The sequence below is a fragment of the Filicampus tigris genome, chromosome 16 (assembly GCF_054856515.1).
Source record: "Filicampus tigris isolate MCC_2025a chromosome 16, RoL_Ftig_1.0, whole genome shotgun sequence".
NCBI classification, from domain to species: Eukaryota; Metazoa; Chordata; class Actinopteri; order Syngnathiformes; family Syngnathidae; genus Filicampus; species Filicampus tigris.
Genome location: NC_141232.1, coordinates 16,453,658 through 16,476,574, shown reverse-complemented (window position 1 = coordinate 16,476,574; position 22,917 = coordinate 16,453,658). Strand labels below are relative to the sequence as shown.

The following is a 22,917-nucleotide window of genomic DNA, read 5'->3' as shown; positions in this document are numbered from 1 at the left end:
TGGCTTAGATACACCAAAAATGAAAAAATCGAACGTGCCGATTTGAATGTTTTTAACATCGTTTTATCCAGAAAATTCGGTTTCTGTTCAAAATTGCTTAATCGAGCAGCCCTATACACAACAAATTCACCAAATAGTTTTGAAATCAGGAGCCAATAAATGCTTTGTTCAACTCTTTTTCAAATTATTTTAAAGGAGGGATTGGTATCAAATGTTTGCAATATCTCATATGTAATCATAAATGTGAAGACAATTTGAAAGAAACATGTCAAGTCAACACACATGATTTGACTTTGCGGGCCACGTAAAATAATGTCGCGAGCCGGATCGTGATTAGGCCCCTGCAGAACTTGTTGATGAGCTGATAATTTGAATCAGGTGGGAAACTTCTAAAACAAGGGTCGGCAACCCGCGGCTCCAGAGCCGCATTTCACCCTTATGTTGCGGCTCTGCGTGGTTTGGGAATATAAATTATAAGTGTCCGATTGAAGTGAATTTTAAAGTCTTCCAAAGACACGACGTCAGACATAGCTTAGTTATCACCCTTTTTATTATTCCAACATGGCTACTGTGGACTGTAGTCGACGTCAGCTACTGTGCAACAACAGTTCCGCCATAAGTACACACAGATCTCTGGTCGCGTGATGCATTCAAAAACCTCGGAAATAACACAACTTAGCAAAACACAAACGTCACCACAACACAGATAACCCAATTCGTGACAGTATGTTATTTGACTCAAACATGTGTATCATGTCTTCTTATTAAGTCAAAGTGTTTAACTTCTCTCTTCTGACCTTGTGCAATTTTGGTGATCAGCATTCGCCTTCTTCAGAAATCTTTGACAGAACTTGATGACGTGTCTGTCAGCAGGCAGCCAGCATGCTTGGAAAGTCCAGCAACACCAAAACCGTCCCTCCTTTGTCTGTAATTTTTATGCAATTCTAGCCGATTTTAAAGGGGTGAAAATACCAAATACTCAAAGCATGATATCACGGCCGGAGGTGTGTGCAAATCAATCAATCAATCAATCAATCACATTTTATTTATATCACACTTTTCATCCATAAAAATGCAACTGAAAGTGCTGTAAAACATCCAAAGCAAAACATTTAAAAAAATAAATAAAATCTGTTCACGCCCTCCCTCCCAACAAACCCAAGACAGATATCCACTAGTACATCAGCACTCACACACTCACACAAAGTGCACAACCTGATAAAATGTGTTAAAAAGACATGACAATGACTACTAAATGCAACTCCCATCACGTGAAGTAAGTCTCCGTTTCACTTCAAAGGGACACTTGGATGAGCTTAACATTGGCACTTCTATAATAGGTTTGCATGTAAAAATGACATCAGTTCTAAAATGCCCCCCCAAAATGACTCTGTGGTGCAGGGGCGGAGCCAGAACGTGGCTAATGGGTGGGCCTGGAAAAATCAGGGTGGGCCTGAATATTTCTCTCACTGAGCACAATCCTCCCACAATTATGCCATTCTTAATATTCAATAAAATAAAAAAACACACACAAGGAAACACATTCAAAAATATATTTAACCTCCTAAGTGGGCACATATGTGGACAGCACTTTCTAGCTCTTGTGTCCTCAAGCATGTGCACTGTGGAACTGTGGGTGTTTTGGACACACATGTTTCAGGATTGATTTTAAGGTACTTTTATTAGTTTATAAATGTCTTAATGGTCTTGGGCCATCTTATTTATCTGACTTGCTTTACCATACCAACCTTCGCGGATCCTGAGGTCCTCTGGCGCCGGCCTTTTAATTATTCCTAGGCTGAGGACCAAAACGCATGGCGAGGCTGCATTCAGCCATTTTGATCCTCAACTTTGGAATAGCCCGCCAGAGGGCATCAGGTCTGCAGAAACTGTTGATATTTTTAAGGGGAAGCTCAAGACATACCTTTTTAGTTTGGCCTTCAAATGATTGTTCTTAGTCTCTTACTATTTTTATCCGATCTTATTGTTTTATAGTTCTTAGCTTCTTTTATTGCTTTGTCTTTTTAGCTTCGTTGTCATTTTCCTTTAGCTTCATCTAGGTTTTACCTCCAATGCTTCCTCAAGGGGGGCCTCCGCGCTGGGAGGTGTGGCTGCCCTCCCTGCGCGATGCTTAGGGGCTGCCCCGGTTGTCGTGGCCTGGGGGTCTCTGAGGTGGTGGTGCTACCCATGGCCATGGGCTGTCATACCTCTCAGCGTGGACAAGCTTCCCTTGGCTACTCTTTCCTCATATGGTTTCTCTGTGCCATGCATGTCTCTTTTTAAGGTTATATGTGTGTGCGTTTGTGTATGTGTGGGTGACTGAGTGCAGGTGTGCTTGTGGATGTCTGTCTTTGTGTATACTGCGAGGGAGGAAGAGAAGGTGGAAGCGGGTTCTCTTTTTATTCTGTATTTTGACATTTTTAATGTACCTTTGAGTTGTATCTTGTGTCCGAAAAGTGCTATATAAATACAATTTGATTTGATATGTGGGCACTTACATTGCCATCTTGTGGTCTCAGAAGAATATTACATACTACAGTAAAAGTACGGTATACAAAATACAGTACAATACAAAAAACGAAAAGATGATGCTTAGTTTTTCTTCTAATTAGGTTCCAATAAGCCCAAATAACAAAAATAAATAAACATGCATGTAAAAAAACAGATTGGGCTTTAGGGGATTAATAATAATTTACTAAAAATGTAAAAGTATATATTTCATGAATCTCACTGAGTGGGCAGTGTGTCAATCTGGGTGAGCCTGTGCACACCCAGGCCCACCCCTGGCTCCGCCCCTGCTGTAGTGATTTAAGGGCTTTTTTTGTGGTTAGATTTACGTCAAACAGCGATCTACGTCCCGGGAGTGAGGCAAGCGTGGTAATGTTGCTGCTTTGTCAGTTCTGTTGGCTAAAACGGCGACCGATGGCCACCAAAATGCAAATGCACATTAATACTGGATGTTAAAACAAAAGGCGTTAGCACAACAACATTAGCTCCTACTTACTACTTACTGTCTGTCCAGCCTGTGTCGATCTTCATGTCGCAGGGTTGCCTCCCAAGCAGTTGCGTGCGTTGTCCCGACACCACTGGCAGCCACCAGGTTGCAGCGTGAGAGTGAGCTAAGACTTCATCGAACACCGGCTGTCATTACTGTGCGCATCATCGCGGAGCGGCATGTACTTTCAGCAGAGTGTGGCCACATTGGAACGCACCATTTCGGCTGTTACGTTCCAAATTGGACGGCGTGTTGTAGATCGAAAAACTGGGGCCATTCCTCATCCAAATGTGGACGTCTACTCATTCCCACTTCAGTCTCTGTAAATAACCTGACTGTTGTTTAATGCTTTGCCCGTCCCAACCATGATCAGCAAAGAAGCAGTGTTGCTTTTTTTTTTTTTTTTTTTCTTTTTATATAGCAAAGAAGCAGTGTGCGCTCGTCCCAGCATTAATCTATGTAGCGCTGCTCACTTCCACATTTCCTCATTCTCAAATAAATCAGCCACGGAGAGGTTAATCCTTTTGATATGTTGAAGTGGTAGGGATAACACATACATTTTGGGGCCAATTGATCACCGTTTTTGGACGTTATAAGTAATGAAAGTACAATGATTTCCAATGGAGAGTTTGTAATCGGTCCCCCCAGTGACTCCGACTGAACAAGGATAGAACGGTAGGAGTCACTTGGAGTCACTTGTTTCCTAATTTCTCCCAAATTTATTGATAAAATAGAAAATGACAACTATTTTCATTTTCACGATCAAAACATGTATAAAATGAACTTGTTAGTGAAAACATGGCCATCCCGGCCCAACCATCCCTTTTAATATGCACTTTAGACATGGTTAGTTGGATCATTGTTTTATTTACTGCATCACTCATGGCTTTAAACCAGAAGGAAGGCGTTTTGTGAAGGCGTTGTAGCCAAAATGAAGATGTTGTTTTGCATTGTATGGGGAAGGTGTGTTTGCTGGTATGACGTTTCAATGGCTGGGGCCACGATGGGGGGGCTTCACATGAGCGAGGTTTTTGAAGTACTTGGATGTCGCAGGCTTCGTTATTGTACTCTTTTAATCAATTCAAGTGTCAAATTACCTACTGAATGTATTTTGTAGGTAGTAATATGTGGACATGAGTGTAAGGTATTACACAACTTGAACAAAGCGATGCCTGGGAACTCAAACAAGCTGGTGTTTTTTGGAGGTTACTGTCAAAAAGTGTTTGCGGCTCCCAATGCTCTGTTTTTCATGGAAACCGGATCGAAATGGCTCTTGATGAAAGGTTACCGACCCCTGTTCTAAAACATGCAGGAAAGCGTCCTTGAGGACTGGAGTTTGAGACCCCTGTTTTAGACGGATGTAATGCTGCTTTGGCCGCCGTGTGCATGTCTAGTGTTGTCACAGACTTCTATATGAATGGACTAACAATTGGCCTCTGACTGCTGAGGTCAGTGGGCATTGGTCCTGACAACTTGGTCCTGACAACTTTTGTCTTTTTTTTCACTGAAAACCATGTTATCGATGCATGTAGTGCTGAAAGATGTATCGTTTTGGGACCGAAATCGCAACGACCATGATCAGCAAAGAAGCAGTGTTGCTTTTTTTTTTCTTTTTTTCTTTTTATATAGCAAAGAAGCAGTGTGCGCTCGTCCCAGCATAAATCTATGTAGCGCTGCTCACTTCTCAAATAAATCAGCCACGGAGAAATCGCAACGCTATTTAGTAGGGGTGTAACGGTACACGTGGGTCTATTAATACGTTTCGGTATGGTATGTTCGGTTCGGTCCACTTATTAGTGCGAGCTTACACACGGGCGCTATTGACTGTTGCATGCGGGAGAGGAGAGTGGCGGCACAACAGTAAGAGCCAGAGCTCGAAGGTCCCCCTGTACACTGCGGTCTCCTGTTTGGGAACATTCTAGCTGTCCTGTTAAAATCGCCGATGGGGAAAGATACGTGGTTGAGTCCGAAAGTTGTGTGCCGACATTGCTACATGAGATGGGCGGCAGGTAGCACGTCTAACATGCACGGCATCATCCGACTGTGAATGTTTCTTAGACGAGGAGGCAAAAACTTAAATAGCGAGATTTATCATATTGTAGCATCTTCCAGGAACACACCGTCAGATGTAGTTTAATTATCACGTTTTTATTAATCAAAGTACAACTGCTCGCACTCTTCTTTCTCCGCTGCTCCACTCTCATACCGTACAATGCATTCATAAACCTCGGAAACATCACAACTCAGCAACACGCAAATCCGACCACAACACGGATAACCCAATTCGTTACAATATGCTTTTGAACAGTCAAAGATTTCAATGCCTAAAAAGTGTTTACAATTTCATAAAGACTTTTTAAAGTTACTGTATTTTTTTCATTATAAAAATAGTTTTAACATGGTTAGCAATAATTGCAACTGGTTTTGTATTTTTTCATCACAAAAAGTGTATATATGTACTGTAATGACATATTCTTAGATTATCACCCGAATGGTTCGCTTTTATTTTTCTTTCGAAAAAAGTGCATTTTACTTGTCATCTTTTCAAAATAATTTTTTTTTTTTTCAAAAATCTGTTTTTTTTGTACCGAAAATATACCGAACCGAAGTTTCCAAAAAAACGAACCGAAACGTGATTTAGCGTACCGTTACACCCCTACTATTTAGTCAAAGCTGCATTTTTTAAAAGGGCTTTTATCCTCCATGCTCACCAATCAGCGGCATGCTACTGTGGACAGGAAATGGAATACTGTGTACTAGGGCTGCCATGATTAGTCGACTAATCACGACGACGTCGATGATCAAAATCATGGACAATTCATTTTAATCGTCGCGTTGTCGTTTATTTATATATTTATTCATTTGGCACATCATTTTTCTCTCAAGACTGCCACGTCTCGCTCTTCTCCCGCTGGCTGTTTTCGTATCTGCAACGCACATGCGCAGTGGTGGTAATCCGGGTGATGTAAACAGAAGCATTGTGGGTAAAGTAGTGTAAGCCTTACACTGTAAGGGCTAATTCGTGTTGGCAACAGAGTCCAAAAGTTACGGCGCATTTCACCAAATACTCAATACAATGCAAACCCGCCTTTCATGGCAGCACGATGGGGATGCCCAAATCATTTAAAAATTGGAAGCAAGTTATGGCTTATGCCTGATTTCATATCTGACATAGGCACATTTGTGTCTAGAGGCTACCTGCAGTTAGCATACACACGTTACGGTGTGTTTGATGTAACGCTCCTATTTGGTACGCTAACACGTCGTAGCATTTTATATGGATTAAGCAGCCATTATTCAGTAAACTTGCATTGATTAACAACCAAAACTCTGTGTGTTTATGCCCTTGGTGGACATCGAAGCAGGAAGCGCACGCTTGCTCTCTCTCTCTCGCTCTCTCTCTTTCTCTCTCACTCGCAAACAGAGTGATGCGTACATGAACTGGGAAATATCAGCACTCGACAAAAAAACGACATATGTGCCACTCATCGGCATCACATAACAAAACCCATAATTAAGTTTGTTGTAATTGGGGACATGCGCGACTAGTCGTTTAACCGTCTACGATTTATTAAACGTTTAGTATTTTATTAGTCGGTTAAACACTGCATTAAGTATCACGCATCTTGTTCCTCACGCCACTACCTCTGTCAACAAGCTGAGCACAAAGAGAGAATTGCTCCCCCACCCCCCAAGTTTTGGGAATAATATTTAGAAAAGTAAATTCTGAAGATGTCGAAACTACCACGAAAAAACCCCCAGCACCGTTTGGCACATCGAGGTGTTTCCTTTGGATGTGGTTTCTCATCACTGCGGTACAGTAGTTGTAAGCGAGTTTATGCTGAACTTACAGGTCGATGATGGCGGAGCCGGGCCCAGTGAGCATGGTGGCGGGACCAGGCAGACAAGCATGAGAGCGTTTGTTCCAGGCGCTGTGATGCTCACCGCACAGCAAAGATCCCCCAACTAATTTGTGTAATGACTGCCCGCGATATGCTGCCGCTTTCTTTTGTTGAGGGCAAAGGGTTTCAAAAAATTAATGCTGTATATCGAGCCTGAGTACACGGTGCTAAGTCGCAAAACAATCACGCCCCAACTCGAGAGTAACCATAACCAAATAAAAGAGGAGATGCTACGAGCGTTTGAGCGGGTCAACTACTGTATGTGGACTACAGACGGATGGATGTCCATAACCACCAAATCTTAGATGACTATAACGTGTCATATGTGGACTAAGGACATCTCCACAGCTGTGTGCTTCAGACATGCGCCTTGGAGGAAAGACACACAGCTGAAAACTTGGCTGCTGTGTGATGGGTACATGGGTACTAGAAAGTAAAGTCGTTGCCTGTGTGCATGAAAATGCCGCTAACATGGTATGGCGAACGAGACCTTGCTGGACTGGGAGTCAGTACCATTACTCATTACATTATTCATAAATGCCATGCATTGCATTGGCAGATGTATCAGAAATGCATTTCTCTTTCAATTGTTCACTTTATTCAATCAGCTGTTGTTACATCAATAGAATTTAAATTAACAAACTGTCCTGAATGTTTGGGCTAAAATAGCCACTAAATACACAAAGCATTTGCGATGTAAACTTTGAATTCAATATGTATTAAATTTCAAGATTTCTTGCTTATAGACTAGTCGACTAGTCGCAAATAAAATTTGAGACTAGTCGGCGGGCAAATTAGTTGAAATTCCCATCCCTAGTTGTAATATACTACGTTATAGTGCAAAAAAAAAAAAATCTTCCTTTTTTTTGTTACAGGTGGGTACCACATTTTGATCAATTTGCTACTTTTAAATTATGCATATTAGTGAAGAAAAACAAAACCTTTTTGATAGTTTAAATTAACACAAAATTAAAAAACCAATGCGAGTGTTTATTTTAGTTTTCTTTAGCACAGAGCATTTTCCCAATTTACTCCTCTGATTTCACTACCTTCAGTTAAAAAAAAAAAAAAAAAGTCTTGGTGCCCAAGAAGAGTGAAATATGTATACAAGTACTTCTTTTTGAATTCATAGATAATTTTACTGTATTAGTGCATCTCTGCATAGTGTATAGTTTTGGTTCAATTTGAAAACGCACTGAAGAATTACAGCTAAAAAGTTTAAGGCCAGAGTATCGCCATCAATTTAAGTCGCTCCCTTATTTATAAACATGTCAGGAATGATGGCTTAAGTTGCAAAGTTTAATACAAGTTGAATGTACTATCGTCTTGTCTTCATGATTAGTTTGTACGTAAAGAATTTAAGGTGTAAGCGAATGAGGCTTATTATAAGAGCAGCAGCTTGCTGCTGCGATTTATACATTATACGATTAGTCGACTAATCGCGATTACTGTTAGTGATTAGTCGACTAGCAAAATAATCATTTGTGAGAGCCCTATTGTGGACAGGTCACACGCCCAGCACTGCAAATAACACCCCACTAACAAGTAGCGTTTTCACCGAGGAGCTAATTGCTGAAATGAAATGCTTTGAGAATCGTGAGAGACCCAAAATAAGTGCTTAGGTGTACAATAGACTTTTCACAGAAGTCTGGCTAAACCGGGTTAGGGCGAAGTGCCAGCAGCTATGAACAGCAAATGTTTATTACAATTAATACGTAGCTAGACAACGGCTACGTTAGCAGTTTAGCATACGCTCATGCAAACGGCTGACATCACATGTCAAACTTATATTAAATATTTATATCATCAACCAGCCGGTATCCATCAGCTGCCTCTGGAGTTTCACAGGCCAAAAAGGCCCGATTGGGCTACTCCTTCAGCTTCTGATGTGACTCTACTAGACGTTCCCATCAGACCCTCACAATACGTTTTGGTCTGCCAGGTGGGACCGCATCTTCTCATACCATCGGATCCAACACACCACCCAGTGGTGATAAATTGACAGCTCCACCCCTCTCTTTACCCGAGTGTCCAAAACGTGACCACAAGTTCATTGACATGACCATAAAGTCGATCATCGAAATGCGGTCTGGGGTGTCCTAGTGCCAAGTGCACATATGGACAGCCCTGTGTTTACATTTCACATTTCCACCATTCCAATTTCAAATTCACAAGATTCAACTCATTCAACTCATATTGATAAAGCTTTTCAACACACCCACAATTCCTACTTCCCAAAGATTCAACTTAATTATTTACTTAATTATTCAATGTTAAAAACCCACAAAATTCCACCATTCATTCCCATTGCCATATTCAATTCACATTTACATCATTCCTATTTGAAATTTACAACATTCACCTCATTCAACTCATATTGGTCATGCTTTTCAACACACCCTAAATTCCTATTTCCCACATATTCAACTCATTCACCCTTAAAAAAATAACCATTCATTTCCATTGGCACATTCAACTTTTCACATTTACACCAATCCAATTTCCACAAATTCAAGTCATTCAGCTCACATTGAGCTTTTCAACACCCCCAAAATTCCTACTTCCCACACATTCAACTCATTCACCCTTAAAAAAGCCACACAATTTCACCATTCATTTCCAGTGGACCAGTGCTATTGCCCCTTGGTCTCCCCAGTGCGCCCGCCATCTTGGACAGGGACATTAGCTAAACTGGGGTTACTCACCCAGAGGTCTCCCCAGTGCGGCTGCAATTTTGGGCAGGGACATTAGCTAGACTGGGGATACTCACCCTAGGGTCTCCCCAGTGAGGCGGCCATCTTGGGCAGTGACATTAGCTAGACTGGGGATACTCACCCCGAGGACTCCCCAGTGCGGTGGCCATCTTGGGCAGCGACATCAGCTAGACTGGGGATACACACCCCGAGGTCTCCCCAGTGTGGTGGCCATCTTGGGCTGGGACATTAGCTCGACTCGGGATACTCACCCAAAGGTCTCCCCAGTGCGGTGGCCATCTTGGACGGGGATATTAGCTTCACCCATGATTCTCGCCCCTCAGCCAGCCCCAGTAAGGCGGCCATCTTGGAGAGGGACATAAGCTACAGCTAGCATTCTAGCCCCTTGGCCTCCCCTGCTTTGGCGGCCATATTGTTCAAAAGTATTGGGACACCCAGAATTGTCATCCTCGGGTGTCCCTCATGAAGTGGCCATGTTGTTCAAAAGTATTGGGACACCCCGATTTTCTCATCCCCAGGTCTCCCTAATGAAGCGCCCATATTGTTCAAAAGTATTGGGACACCACGAATTCTCATCCCCAGGTGTTCCTTCCTTTCTAGATTCCTTGTTTCCTTTCTTCATTGCTTCCTAGTATCCTTTCTTCCTCATTTCTTCACCTCCTCCTTTGCATCCTAGTATTTTTTTATTCCTGCTTTATTCCTTCCATGCTGTTTTCCTTTCTACCTTGGATCTTTGCCTCCTCCCTTCCTATGATTCCCTCATTCTTTGTTTTCCTTTTATCTTGCTGTTTTCCTTGCTACCTTGGTTTCTTTGCTTCCTCCCTTCCTTTGATTCCCTCATTCTCTGTTTTCCTTTTTTTCCCCTGACTTCCTTCATTCATTGTTTCCTTACTTCCTCTTTTCTTGCTTCCCTTCTGATTTTTTTCAAGGTCATTCAACTTCATTCAACTTCATTCCAACACATTCCACAGTTTCCATTCAGTTTCCTTTGCCTTCACATGCAATTTCTCCAGAAATTGCATTCTTTAGTTAATCTTTACTGTTTCAATCGAATGTGTAAAAATAGTGTCATGTAAAAGAAGCACTATTTTTTAATTTTAAAAATAAAGTGGTAATTACCATCCTCTATTTTCTTACAAAGACGTCGATATTGTCATTGTCTACAAACATATATCTTGACCATATATCACATTCGACTGGTTCAAAGTCCACAAGCGCATCGTCTATATCACTGCCGTTACTCATTTCAAAGTTCCCGCGATCGATGGCGTCCGCCATTATGACTCAAAATAATTCCAGAATATCCTCTGCGGGCTCACGACACCGTAACGTGTATATTCTGATGCATTTCGTTGGTTAAGAAAACAAAAATTGGATTAAAAAAAAAAAAAAAAGACCTGTATGCTCTCCAGGGTTTAAAGGTAGGAAGACGCAACAGTGCTCCAGGTTTTAAGGGTAGAAAGACGGTTATGCACTCCCATCCTTAATGGGTTAAGGAATCGCTGTATGCTCATGTTTAAAGTTTTTGCCTTGGTATCGTTTCAGTACCTAATCAAGGTACTTTATGCAGGTATAGCATAGAAGTACAAGTTTTGCAATCGTGACAACATTATTGCACAGTGTCAGCCTTTTGTTCTGTTCTGTGTGCACTTCCACGTTGCGTTAACTTATTTTTAGACTGTAGATACGATCACTGTAATAAAATGTAGGCGAACAGGATTTTAACATTACACTTAAGAATGTGCCTTCATAATCTTGATGTTGTCATCCAGTTTATGATCCTGTGACCAATAAGAAGAGAGTAATGTCACATGAATTCTTGTTAAACATTTTGGTACTGTTTCTGGAATTTTTACTGAATGCAAACCAAACCAGTTGGGACACAGCCATTGTTTACCCGCCAATTTACTGACGTAGGCTGAATAGAAAAACTCCTTGTGAGAATCTAATTTTCTTGTGGCCTTTCATGTATGGCTGGGCGATATGAAAAGTATATCACAGTAGAAATGTTTCATATTGGTCTTTATCGATATATATTGCATTTCCCCCCCTTTTTTTCAATTATTGAAAATAATGACTTGGGGAAAAATTAATTTAGGTCATTTTATTTTAATACTTAACCTTTAATAAGAGGTCAACGTAATGAATCAAAGAGTGAAATATACTGGTGAATATAAAGATTAAATAAACTGTTTAAACATGTTTAGTAGGGCTGGGCAATATGTTTGATAAACTGTCACAATGTATTTCATATCAGTCAATATTGATAATTAGATTTTGTTTTAATCATATTTAAAACAAAAAATAAGTTAACTGTTTTTGTGTACATCGTTATGTAATGTAATGTGCAGTTTGTCCTCCACCAGTGCATTGTAAATGCTTACTTGCATTATGTGCTACCCCAAAGCAGTATTGTTGATACTCATATATTAGCCTTCATTCAATGTGCATACAAGGTAAATAAACTAATACTCTCTTGCAGTGCATACATTATCATTGACCAACCACCGTAGGACTACTTTATCTTTTTAGCAGACTCATTGCCACAGTTCATTTATATTTTGGGGTGCTGTCTGTCACGGGTTCGTTTGTAAAACATAATGGAAATGATGGCACAGTCGAAAAAATGAAGTTGAGTGGTTTTTGATTACCCCAAAAGTTCCCAACACGTGAAAAAGATATTTACAGTGATGACCAAAGTGACAAAACAACAAAAATAAAGCAAGCCAAAACAAAGAAAAAAAATATTTACAAATTCCAAAGAAAACAATTTCAAAGTTTTGACAAATTCAACGTTAACTTGTTTTGCTTACGCTCTGCCCCAACGTCACTAAGCTCAACTGCCCCACAAATGGATGTGAAACCCCTTAAATATGCTTAGCCCCTCCCTCCGGGCAAACCATTTAAGAGCATACTGGGTATCAATAGTCCAGATTCAATGTCAGTTAACTAACTAGTAAAAAAAAAACTCACATAAATGATATCTGCAATATATATAAAAGTCTTCATGTCATATCGGTTACATTTTTTAATCAGAATACAAAACATTGTAACAACATGCTAAAAATGGTTCAGCCCCATAGTCAGGTGACGTCCTCCTCCGCCACCAATCGCTATTTAAGGCACAATAAGGAACTGTCTTGGTTTGGTTCAGTGTCCAACCGAGGCGGCAGCATGCAGGTGAGTGTCTGACGTGTATGAGCGTGTGTGTGTGTGTGTGTGTGTGTGTGTGTGGTGGGGGGGGTCGAGCGATTGTCGAGTGTGCACCCCCGACACCAGCCGTGAGGGTAAACAAAAGTCCAGGCAACGGTGAAAGTCTTTCTAATAAGAATGACCGCGAGACTCCTGCACGGGTCGCAGGGAGCAGTCACAATGGAGCGTGGCTCCGTGGAAACAAAACGGCTGATGCACGTTCATGTCAGCTGCACCCCCCAGCTAACGACAGCGCACCTGTGAGGGAGTGTCGGGGTTTAACGGCGCTCCTTCACACTGTCTAATAAAATGCTACAACAAAAATCACAAATCCAATGTGTATTTTAGTAGCAGTGCCAATGGTAACAATGCTTTACTATGGTAACTATGGTAACATGCAACAGACACCACCGAACAAATATAAAGTGCATGAATCGACATTTTTATGTAACTTTTATGTAATTAGCAGCGTCTTCCTGAAATGGGCCAACACAGAACAGAAAAAATATAAAGTGCATGAAAATATATAATTCACCATGACGCTAAATCAAGAGCCTGAAATCTGATGGTAAGGGCTGCGGAGTGTGCCCACTGTTAAGTGTTCCCACGAGTGCACACTAGGGATAGACCAATATGCTTTTTTCAGGGCCGATACCGATTATTAGTCAAGGAGGCCGATATTTGAAGCCGATATTTATTTGTTGAGGAAAGGGGTAAAATGGTGTCAAATTTCTGAAAAATAAAAACTCCCAACACTTGACTTAGTTTAAATGCCTAAAGCCTATGTTTATTAAACAACTTTAGTGATGTGCAAGATGTTAAAGCTTTTCTAGATCTTAAAAAATAGACAACTTTGTTTTAAGTCTCACAAAAAAGTGCAGGGAGCTCCCGGGCTCAGCTGCATGTCTTTATAGTTTAATGAAAACAAACATCTCCTTACAGTAAATCGTTTTCTAAAAATCCACTATAACTGAAATGTTTATCTTTCACACATCTTTGTTTTAAAGTTCAAAAACACAAAAGTGAATCCTCAACGCAGCTACTAGCTAGAAAAATAAGCATGTTTCCAAGACCGGACTTTCACATGCAGTACCTTGCCGTCAATCTTTGCACCATGTACAGCACTTGGAGCAGTGGTTATTTTAAAGGGCTCTATAACTAAAGTTGAGTTTAGCTTTTCATTATGTGGCTTACACACAGACACGCACTCACTCACGTCTTACTTTTATCACCATTTCCCAATATTATCAGCAACTTCTCTCAGGAGCCATGTCATTCACAAAGCAAATGAACTGTTGTAACATTGAGGGAGTGGTTAGCTTGAGCCTCAAGGCAGCTTACTGTGGCGAGCAGAACTGCCCCGTGTGTTTATATGACATAGAAATGTTACAAGTAAATTATAGGAGACTGACATTTACTAAAATTTCGGCAAAGTCTATTGCATTACCCTGAACTACTAACTCGCCGACTCCCGTCGTGTATGTGCCTAGCTCGTCCAGGAGACCGAGAGAGGGAACGAACAGGGAGCAAGCAAGCAAGCTTTACGCTGATTGGCTGTTACGCACTGCGCAAGGAACCAATCAGATGGTGCTTTGGGCAGGCCAATCTCCCTATGGAGGCAGGGCCAGTCATGCAGCAAACAGAGAGAGAGAAGCACGCTGTATATCCGAATAATGCAGTTTTTAATTTATCGGCTTTAAAATGAGAAAAAAAAAAGGCAGATGCCGATAATCGCCGAATTGCAAAATATCGGCCCGACCGATAATCAGTCTATCCCTAGTGCACAGCAAATGATTGACACCTTGTCAGTCACGCCGTCAAACTCTGACTTTTTGTTTTACCTCAAGCTTGGTGGTTTTATTTATTTATTTATTTATTTTTAATTATTGAACGTACAAGATGTGGCCAGAGAGGGCTGCTTTTTTGGTGTGTGTAATATATGAATTTACTAACGTACTGATGTCAGGTGATAATGACAGTTTTAACAAATTTGGTTAACAAACTAAAATGATTCTTTGAACAATTCCAAACACCCCTTTAATCGTCATACTTTGCTGTTATTAGCAGCAAGATGTCTGTCTGGTGTTCTGTGTGAGATTAATCTTCTGTCAACTGTTCAGGTTGTGTTCAAGAGCAGCTTGGTAGAATGTGTTTCGACATGTTGGGTGGGTATGTGGAGGAGACGGAATTTGGAAACGAAGTGGTGTGTGGGAAAGTTGAATATAATTGCTGTGATATATTTGTTAAACATGTTATCGATCTGATTCATTGCTCCCTCTCATTTATTTTCTCATAACCACATGCTTGTCGTATTCCCGCATTGAACGGATGCTGTCTTAAGCAAAGTGGAGCATGAAGCAGTGGCTGCCACCTCAATGTAGTTTATAGATGGGCTGGCCTAGCCCTTTTGCTTATTTTGTTTTTCTCAAGACATCCCAACCCAAACACATTTTTTTCAAGAATATGTTCCCAGCAGGCCCCCTCTTTGAAACACTGCATTCTGATTAATATTGCATTTGTGGAATATGAGTTGAGCAGAAAAATCCACCCCTTTTTAGCCATATCAGGGGCAGCCATTTGTCAGTTCTTTCGACTGAAAATGAAATCAAAACTGCTCAGGGCTCAGATAACGACCAATCACAGCTCAGCTTCAGAAAACAGGTCATCCGCGATTGGACGTTACCTGAGCCCTGAGACAGTGATGTCATTTTCAGTCGACGGAAGTGACAAAATGGCCGCCCCCAGAGATGGTTAAAAACAGGTGGATTTTGCTGCTTAACTTATGTTCCATAAACGCAATATTTATCAGAATTTTTTGTTTCACCTAATGGGCTTGCATAGAACATATTCTTGAAAAAAATATGTTTGGGTTGACTTCCCCTTTCAAACACTCACTCTGCTTTTAGCTGGTTTATTGAAACCTTGTAAAAAGTAGATGTCACAGATTGTTCTGAGGTTAATAATGCTGTTCACTGGTCAATGCTTCATTTAAAGTCAACACAAATATGATTGTAGTCACATTCTTGTGACCTGTAAGAGAAAAGAGCAATCATGCGTACACTGGCACATATTTCGTTACTTGGACTTATAGCAATATAGTGTATGCGGGAATGAAATGTGTGTGATTGGTAATTAAAACACTGTAACTGTTATTTTAGTAATACCCAATTTTGCTGGAATTCCAATATGTCATTCTTAATTCATTTGTATGTTGTGGTGCTAACTTATTTTGTTCCCCTGATGACAGAGCTGGCAGGCCTGTTGGGTAAGGTGAAGAAGTTGTCGACTTTCAGCCCCACCCAGATACTTGCTCCTCTGTGATATGCACCTGTCTGGCAAGCACATACCCACTCAGGTGTGGCTTTGCTCTTTATGTTGCATTAATGATCATTGTCAAAGAACTATGCTGTAGAAAAGTTCATGGAGGTATTGTTTTTCTGGTTTTCTGCTCTACATTTATCCTGGGGAAAAGCTGAAGGCCTTTTGTTTGGACTGTTTGGAGCACAGATCATCACACAGACTTAAAAAGGTTTGTTTTAATTACATATAGCAGTCTATGAGTTAATTTTAAGTTGACCTCAATTTGATCATTGTATGGTTCAGTTTTAGTGTACTTGCTAAATGTAGTTTAAATGTTGTGGGGTGGGTACGTCCCAGTATTTGTCATAGTTTAAACCGTACTTTCTGTATGACATTTATAGAATCCAAACTTTGACAACAGATGCATAAATCAGAAATGTGTCAGTAGAAAATCTTCGCTTGATATATATACCACCATTTATACAGATTTGTGTATCTATTCTTTATATATCTTAAAGTGGAAAGCATGCATTTTAAATAATTTGGTTTGTTCGTAGCATTTGGAAAGGAAGCCTAAATGATACTTAGATCTAAAGGATAGGACCTAGGGTGAATCTAAATAGATGACGTTAAGGCATGTACTGCTATGAACGCCTGCCTAGTAAAATTCGCTTACTTTAGTGTTTCTCCCCTTTGGAACGTAGCCTCAGGTATTTGTTGGAATTTTTTTTTTAAATCAATACCCCTCTGTCTCTTTCAAGTATATTTTGTACTCTTAAAGCAAAAGCTCTGACTAATTAAGGAGTAGTTATTGGTATCAAGGTGTGGAGTTTGCATGTGGAGTTTCTCCCGTGCCTGTGTTTGTTTTGTTTGGGTACTCCGGTTGCCTCCCACATTCCAAAAACATGCTTGGTGTGATAAATGAACGCTCTTAATTGTCCCAAAGTGAGGAGAAGCGGTTCAGATAATGGATGGTGGTATATGTTGCAGTGATGCAGCTCAATTGTTTAAGATACTTGTATGTTGGGGAGGAGTCTAGCCTGGGTTGTTAATGGAAGTTATGCAGGGTCTTTGCAGCATTTGTTTTTGCTTTGCTGAGTCGATGTTAAAAAGCTAATTTGTAAGATGTTTATTTTTAAAGGGGAAGGCAACCCAAAAATGTTATTTACAATATGATCTATTCACCTCCACTGGTCTCAACACGGCATTTTGATTAACAGAAGACATCACAGTTACTCATGGCTAACAACCAATCATGGCTCACCTGTTTTATGAAGCTGAGACACAAAACACCTGACTGCTGAGCAACAGTGATGTCGTTTTCAGTTAACAGCAAGTGACTAAATGGCCACCCCCTGAAATGAACAAAAACGGGTGGATTTTACTACTTCACTTATAGGCCCAATCCCAGTACCCACACTTTCACCATTGTGCCCCTCAATTGCACGAGTGTGTAGGGTGTCCCAATTCTGTCCAAGTCCTCTGTCCCTTTTGTGCCCTTGTTCCACACTTCAGCTGAGCCCGCATCCACGGCCCCTCAGCCAAAGCGTATTACCCACAATTCATTGCGGTTTTGACCAAAATAGCGGGGAAACTGTCGACATTCTGTGGAATTCCCATGCTGGTGCCGAAAGTCCCTTCAAGTGTAACTATTGAAATATTACATAGTTTATCATTTGTATATGTGTAATTTCAATCGATGTTATAGTCACCAATGTATTTTCCGTACTTGCCGACCTTCTGCGCATACGGCGCATAAAGTGCAGGTGCAACAAGTAGTACTAATAATGGAGCCATAGCGCCCATCGACCTGAAGACTGAGCCGAGTTTCACTTTACTCCTACGTTCTTGAAGTTTTAATTCAATTTCAAACAGCAAAATTGAAAAAACAACAACCCGTGCCACCATGCTCGATGACACAGCGGCAAAAGTCGATGACGTCACACGCACTGTCCCAATTCTGTAAAAAAAAAAAAACACTACGTACACTTCCACAGGGTGTAGTGTAGTTTGGGTATTGGGATTGGGCCATATTCCACAAACACAATATCAATCAGAATGCCTTGTTTAGATAAGTGGGGCTGCATAGATATTATTCTAAAGAAAATTGTGGGATTGAGTTTCCCTTTAACCCATTAAGACCTAAAAAGCACCTGGCGAAACTGGTGACTTTGGAATCACCCTCAAAGTTTTTCCGGAAATTCAACACCTACAAAATAATTATCTTATTGATATCTTAGCCCCTTAGCAGTTAGAAACAGAATTCAAAAAGAGTTTGAGACATTAGACCTGGCTTTCACATAGGCCAGAGTTTAATCTTTACTGTTTGAAGCAAAGATGTAAAAATAGTGTTGGTTCAACAGAAGCACATTTTTTATTAAAAAAAAAAAAAAAAAAAAAAATCCTCCGTCCTCTATTCTGCTACAAAAACGTCTATCGATATTGTTTACGAATACGAACTTGTCTTAAAAAACACGTCCGACTGTTTTCACTGGTTCAAAGTCCACAAGCACGTCGTCTATGACAACCGCCACTTATTTCAGAGCTCCCGTGATTGTTTGCGTCCACTATTACTGCTCAAAAGAATTCCGGAACATCCTCTGAGGGCTCATGACACAGTTACATGTATATTCTGATGCATTTCATTGGCAAAGAGAACGAGAATCGGTTAAAAAAAAAAAAAAAAAATTACATGTACTGCTCTAAAGGTAGAAAGACGCAACAGCGCTCCCGGCTCTAGAAGTAGAAACGCAGTTTTGCGCTCCCGGCCTAAATGGAATAAGGGAAATGTTGTAAGATAAGTTTTTGTTTGGTATTCTAGTTTGTGGTAGATTTAGCTAGCTATACAGGCAGTCCTCATATTACGATGTACGCGACCTACGACATTTCGACTTTTCGACGCCGGTGCCTCCCCTTCCATTTTGTCCCCAGCACCATAGTGACACATGGAGTCAATATTTGGGTTAAAGTCAAAATTCTGATTTCTGAATCATTCTGAATATCCCGTTTACATGATTGAGCGGACAGACTTGCTGTGGCATTTGATTTGTGTGGTATCACAACCATCACTTTTTATTGTAGGCAACTTATTTTGAGTTAGAGTAGACTTATTTGTCTAGTCTCCATGTATGGCATGTCTATTTATTTAAATGATTGAATATCTCATGGTTTCAGAAAGAATATTTAATGTATCAGTATATGTAATGAAAATCTGATATTTTGTCTACTAGTTGTAATTCTCATCTGTTGCCTTTTTTTTTTTTACCCTCCACAGTGCCGCTTACTGTGCTGTGACACACAGCAAGTCCTCAGTCCTGTCACACTAGACATTACAGCCATGGACCCTCAGGTGTGCCCACCCCCGCTTAGTAGCAACCAGTCATTGATATCAGGCCTCGACAAATCCCCAGCCAGCGTATTCAAACCTGGCCACTCCAGGAGCAGCAGTACTGCCTCCTCCAAACAATCAAAGCAGGTAACTCGACTGCAAAATCTGGTTGGTAATTCACTGAGAGATTTAAGACCCCTGATGACACTTTCAAGGTGTGGCGTTTCTCCCTCTCTCTGAGTAAGGTGATTAAAATGTAAATGTACTAGTAGGGATGTCACTATCGGCAATATTGCGATATTAAAATTGCCACAATATATTGTCGTCACCATATTAATAGCAGCAAATTTGTTTAAAAGGCGAAGTTTTCCATTTGTGCAGTTCCAGTATCGTGAGCTTTTTACACATTGCCAACCTCCCCACGATATCATGATTAATTATTGTATCGTGATATCGTATCGTGACATTTGGATATCGTGACATCTCTTATATCCACTGTATGCAGTCTCGTAACTGGGAAGTGATGGAGGACTTGCAACAACTGGAGCAGAATTCTGTACCTGGCTCCTCTCTGGATCAAAGTATTCCTGGGATATGTGAGGGCTTTTTGATGAAGAGGAGGAAATACCCACTAAAGGGCTGGCACAAGGTATGTATAGCTCTATGAAACCTTTTCTTGGCTCTAAACCCACTTCAACATTGGCTAAAAATTAGGGGATTTATTTTGAAGATGGGGTCTCTTATATTTCAGAGATACTTCATGTTGGAGAAGGGAATTCTGAAGTATTCAAAGACACAGCAAGATGTAAGTAATTAATACTGTTAGTCCCTGTATGAAGAGAGCCAGCCACAAACTCTTTTTCACTAAGGACAATGGAACTTGTGGTGTGTTGTTGCACTATATACTGTATCCCTCGGCTTTTTGCTTTTATATGCTTTTTAGTAGGGAATGGACTTTTCCTCGTCCACTTCAGGTCTGATGTGGCCTCACCTTTCTTTCTGTTCACACTTGGTCCATTCCGTGCTTGTCTTTTACATTGGTTTACAAATGATTGAAACAACTGCTTAGTTGCATGAGCGAAGCTGTTTTCAGACTGTCACTGAATGCAACATCATATGGAGACAGGTCAGGGATGGGTGACTTAAATGCTGGAGAGGCCATCATTTTTCATCAGTGCTACTAGGGGGCCCACATCGGACCACCCATTTCCTAACCAGATGTATGACAAAATGTAATTTTAAATATGGACAAAATACATGCATACGTGCAAAATATGTGCAAAATATGTGCAATATCACTTAATGTATACTTTTTTTAAAATAGTTGTATTCGTAAAAGCACATGCAGCAAGTTTCAGTCAGTCATCAGCAAAACGGGAGTCGGTCGGTACTGACCCGGTTAGTGATGATTACGGTGACAAATGAAAACGCACTTCAGTCTTCGCCTTGCCACTTATTCGAAGTTTCCTGCCATTCGTCTTTGGCCAGCAAACTGGACGTCCCTCAGTAACGGACTGACGGACTTTGCATCAGTACTGACGGATTGCCCACCTCTGGTAAAAAGAACCTGCAGTGCTTCATGCTCATACTTCACAGGTTGAAGCACACCACATTTTGGACTGAACTGAGACCACCTTGCAATCAAATGCTGACTACTATTTACAATAGTCAAGACCAGCGGTCACCAACTCCGGTCCTCGAGCGCACCTGTCCTGCAGGTTTTCCTTCTCTCCTCTCTAAATGGTCAGCTCATCAGCAAGCTCTTGAGAAGCCTGATTACGATCCTGATCATTTTAACAGGTGTGTTACAGCAGGGAGAGATGGAAAACCTGCAGGACAGGTGCCCTCGAGGACCGGAGTTGGTGATCCCTGGTCAAGACGATCCATGTGCAGCTTCATTAGAGCCAGAAAGCATAATTGATGGCGCAACAGTTTATTTTGTTTCATCCATGGGTTGTCAATATAAAGAGCTACTTCTTGGGCACTGATTGCTAGTGGTTTGATACACACTCCTGAAACAACAAATTTGCTCAAAATACCTTGAATAATGTTATAGTTGTACATTATTATTAATGATCATTTCTGTGAAGACACTGATCATGTTAATGATTTCTCACAATAATTAGGTCATGCATAAATAACTCTCTGCCAGTGTTCACATTTTTCAGATGATGGCTATTTTTATTAACGGCTCGTGGGCAAGTCATGTGCTTCTTGGGGACTACCTGGTACCTGCGGGGAACATGTTGTTTTCTCCTGGTAAAATGGGTAGTTCGATTCTTAATTCTGTTTCTCACTTTTTATAGATTCAAAGAGGAAAACTTCATGGCTCGATGGATGTTAGTGTTGCTGTTATGTCCGTTAATAAAAAGTCTAAACGTATAGACTTGGATGCTGGAGACAATCTCTACCACCTGATGGTAATTTTCAAAGAGCAGCAGATTGTCACATGAATTCAGAGGAAATAATATCACCACCTGAGACCAGAGAAAGCTGTTTAAATCTTTTTAACTCTGTAATACATGTAGAGTTCCAATGATTAATTATGAAAGTAATCCATAGATTAATTGTTTAAATACTTTCTTAATTTAAGATTGCCCAAATCTTTGGAATTTCATCCTCTCAACAGACTGTTGTCTGACTTCCATAAAAGAATGTATTTGCAAACCTCTGCTTTTATTTTGAAACAATTTTCTGACATGCTATAGACCAAACAACTGAATCATGATCAATTTATTGATGCATTTTCTCCACTGTCAATTTGAAATGTCCTATTTTTGTATAATGGGATGAAAATTAAAATGTTTTCCGGAATCCAATTAATTGACAAAATTGACTTATGAATTGAAGTTTTTTTTTACGATAGGATACTGTACATAAGAATAATCTAAACAAATAAGACCTAAATAAATGTATTTAAATCCAGTTCTATTACACTTGTTTTCTTTCTTTTTTTTCTTTTTTTTATATAATGACATAATACCTGTTTTCTTTCATTCTGTTAGGCCAAGACCCATGAACTATTTTACATTTGGTTGACTAAGCTGTGTGCCCATCGTGTATTTCGAAAAAACGAAGCTATGAGCGTCCATCGTGGAGTGCTTCACGCAATCTCTCTTGGCCACAGTTCTCTGCCAGCTTTAAACAGTCTGGCCCAGAAAAAAAGAACCTCGGTGAGTAAAAATCTTGAAGTGTGTGAGTGCCTGCATGCATGTGCCTGCGTGTGAACGTGGTACACACAGTTAAATGCCCTCCATCACAGGTTCAAGGTTCGCGGTCCTGGTATTTAGTTTTTGTTGGTGTTTTTTGGGTAAATGTTAATGTTGTATTTCTGCCTGCATTTTGCGGCATTGTTTTTAGTTTTGATCCCTGTGTCACAATAAAATACGCGTATCTACTAATTCAGTCAATTGGGGCGTCACCATGGTTTCAGCAGCTGATTGGCGATTGTGTTGTGTCAGTAGACTTATAACGCACTGATAAACA

General features: G+C 40.5%; 1 protein-coding gene across 3 annotated transcripts in view; it reads left to right on the top strand.

Annotated features, from left to right (window-relative positions):
* LOC147135006 (oxysterol-binding protein-related protein 7-like) overlaps positions 1-22,917 on the top strand; it is a 51,697-nt gene that overhangs the window by 3,953 nt on the left and 24,827 nt on the right. For 2 of the 3 annotated variants that reach the window (XM_086054768.1, XM_086054766.1), the window contains exons 2-8: positions 16,051-16,158; positions 16,276-16,332; positions 19,378-19,578; positions 19,937-20,080; positions 20,183-20,236; positions 21,738-21,851; positions 22,437-22,604. In XM_086054768.1, coding sequence (XP_085910894.1) covers positions 16,126-16,158; positions 16,276-16,332; positions 19,378-19,578; positions 19,937-20,080; positions 20,183-20,236; positions 21,738-21,851; positions 22,437-22,604 — 771 coding nt within the window. In that variant the 5' untranslated portion in view covers positions 16,051-16,125. Of the gene's footprint in view, positions 1-12,754; positions 12,792-16,050; positions 16,159-16,275; positions 16,333-19,377; positions 19,579-19,936; positions 20,081-20,182; positions 20,237-21,737; positions 21,852-22,436; positions 22,605-22,917 lie in introns of those variants that run through there. The other variant, XM_086054767.1, reaches the window with a different exon arrangement.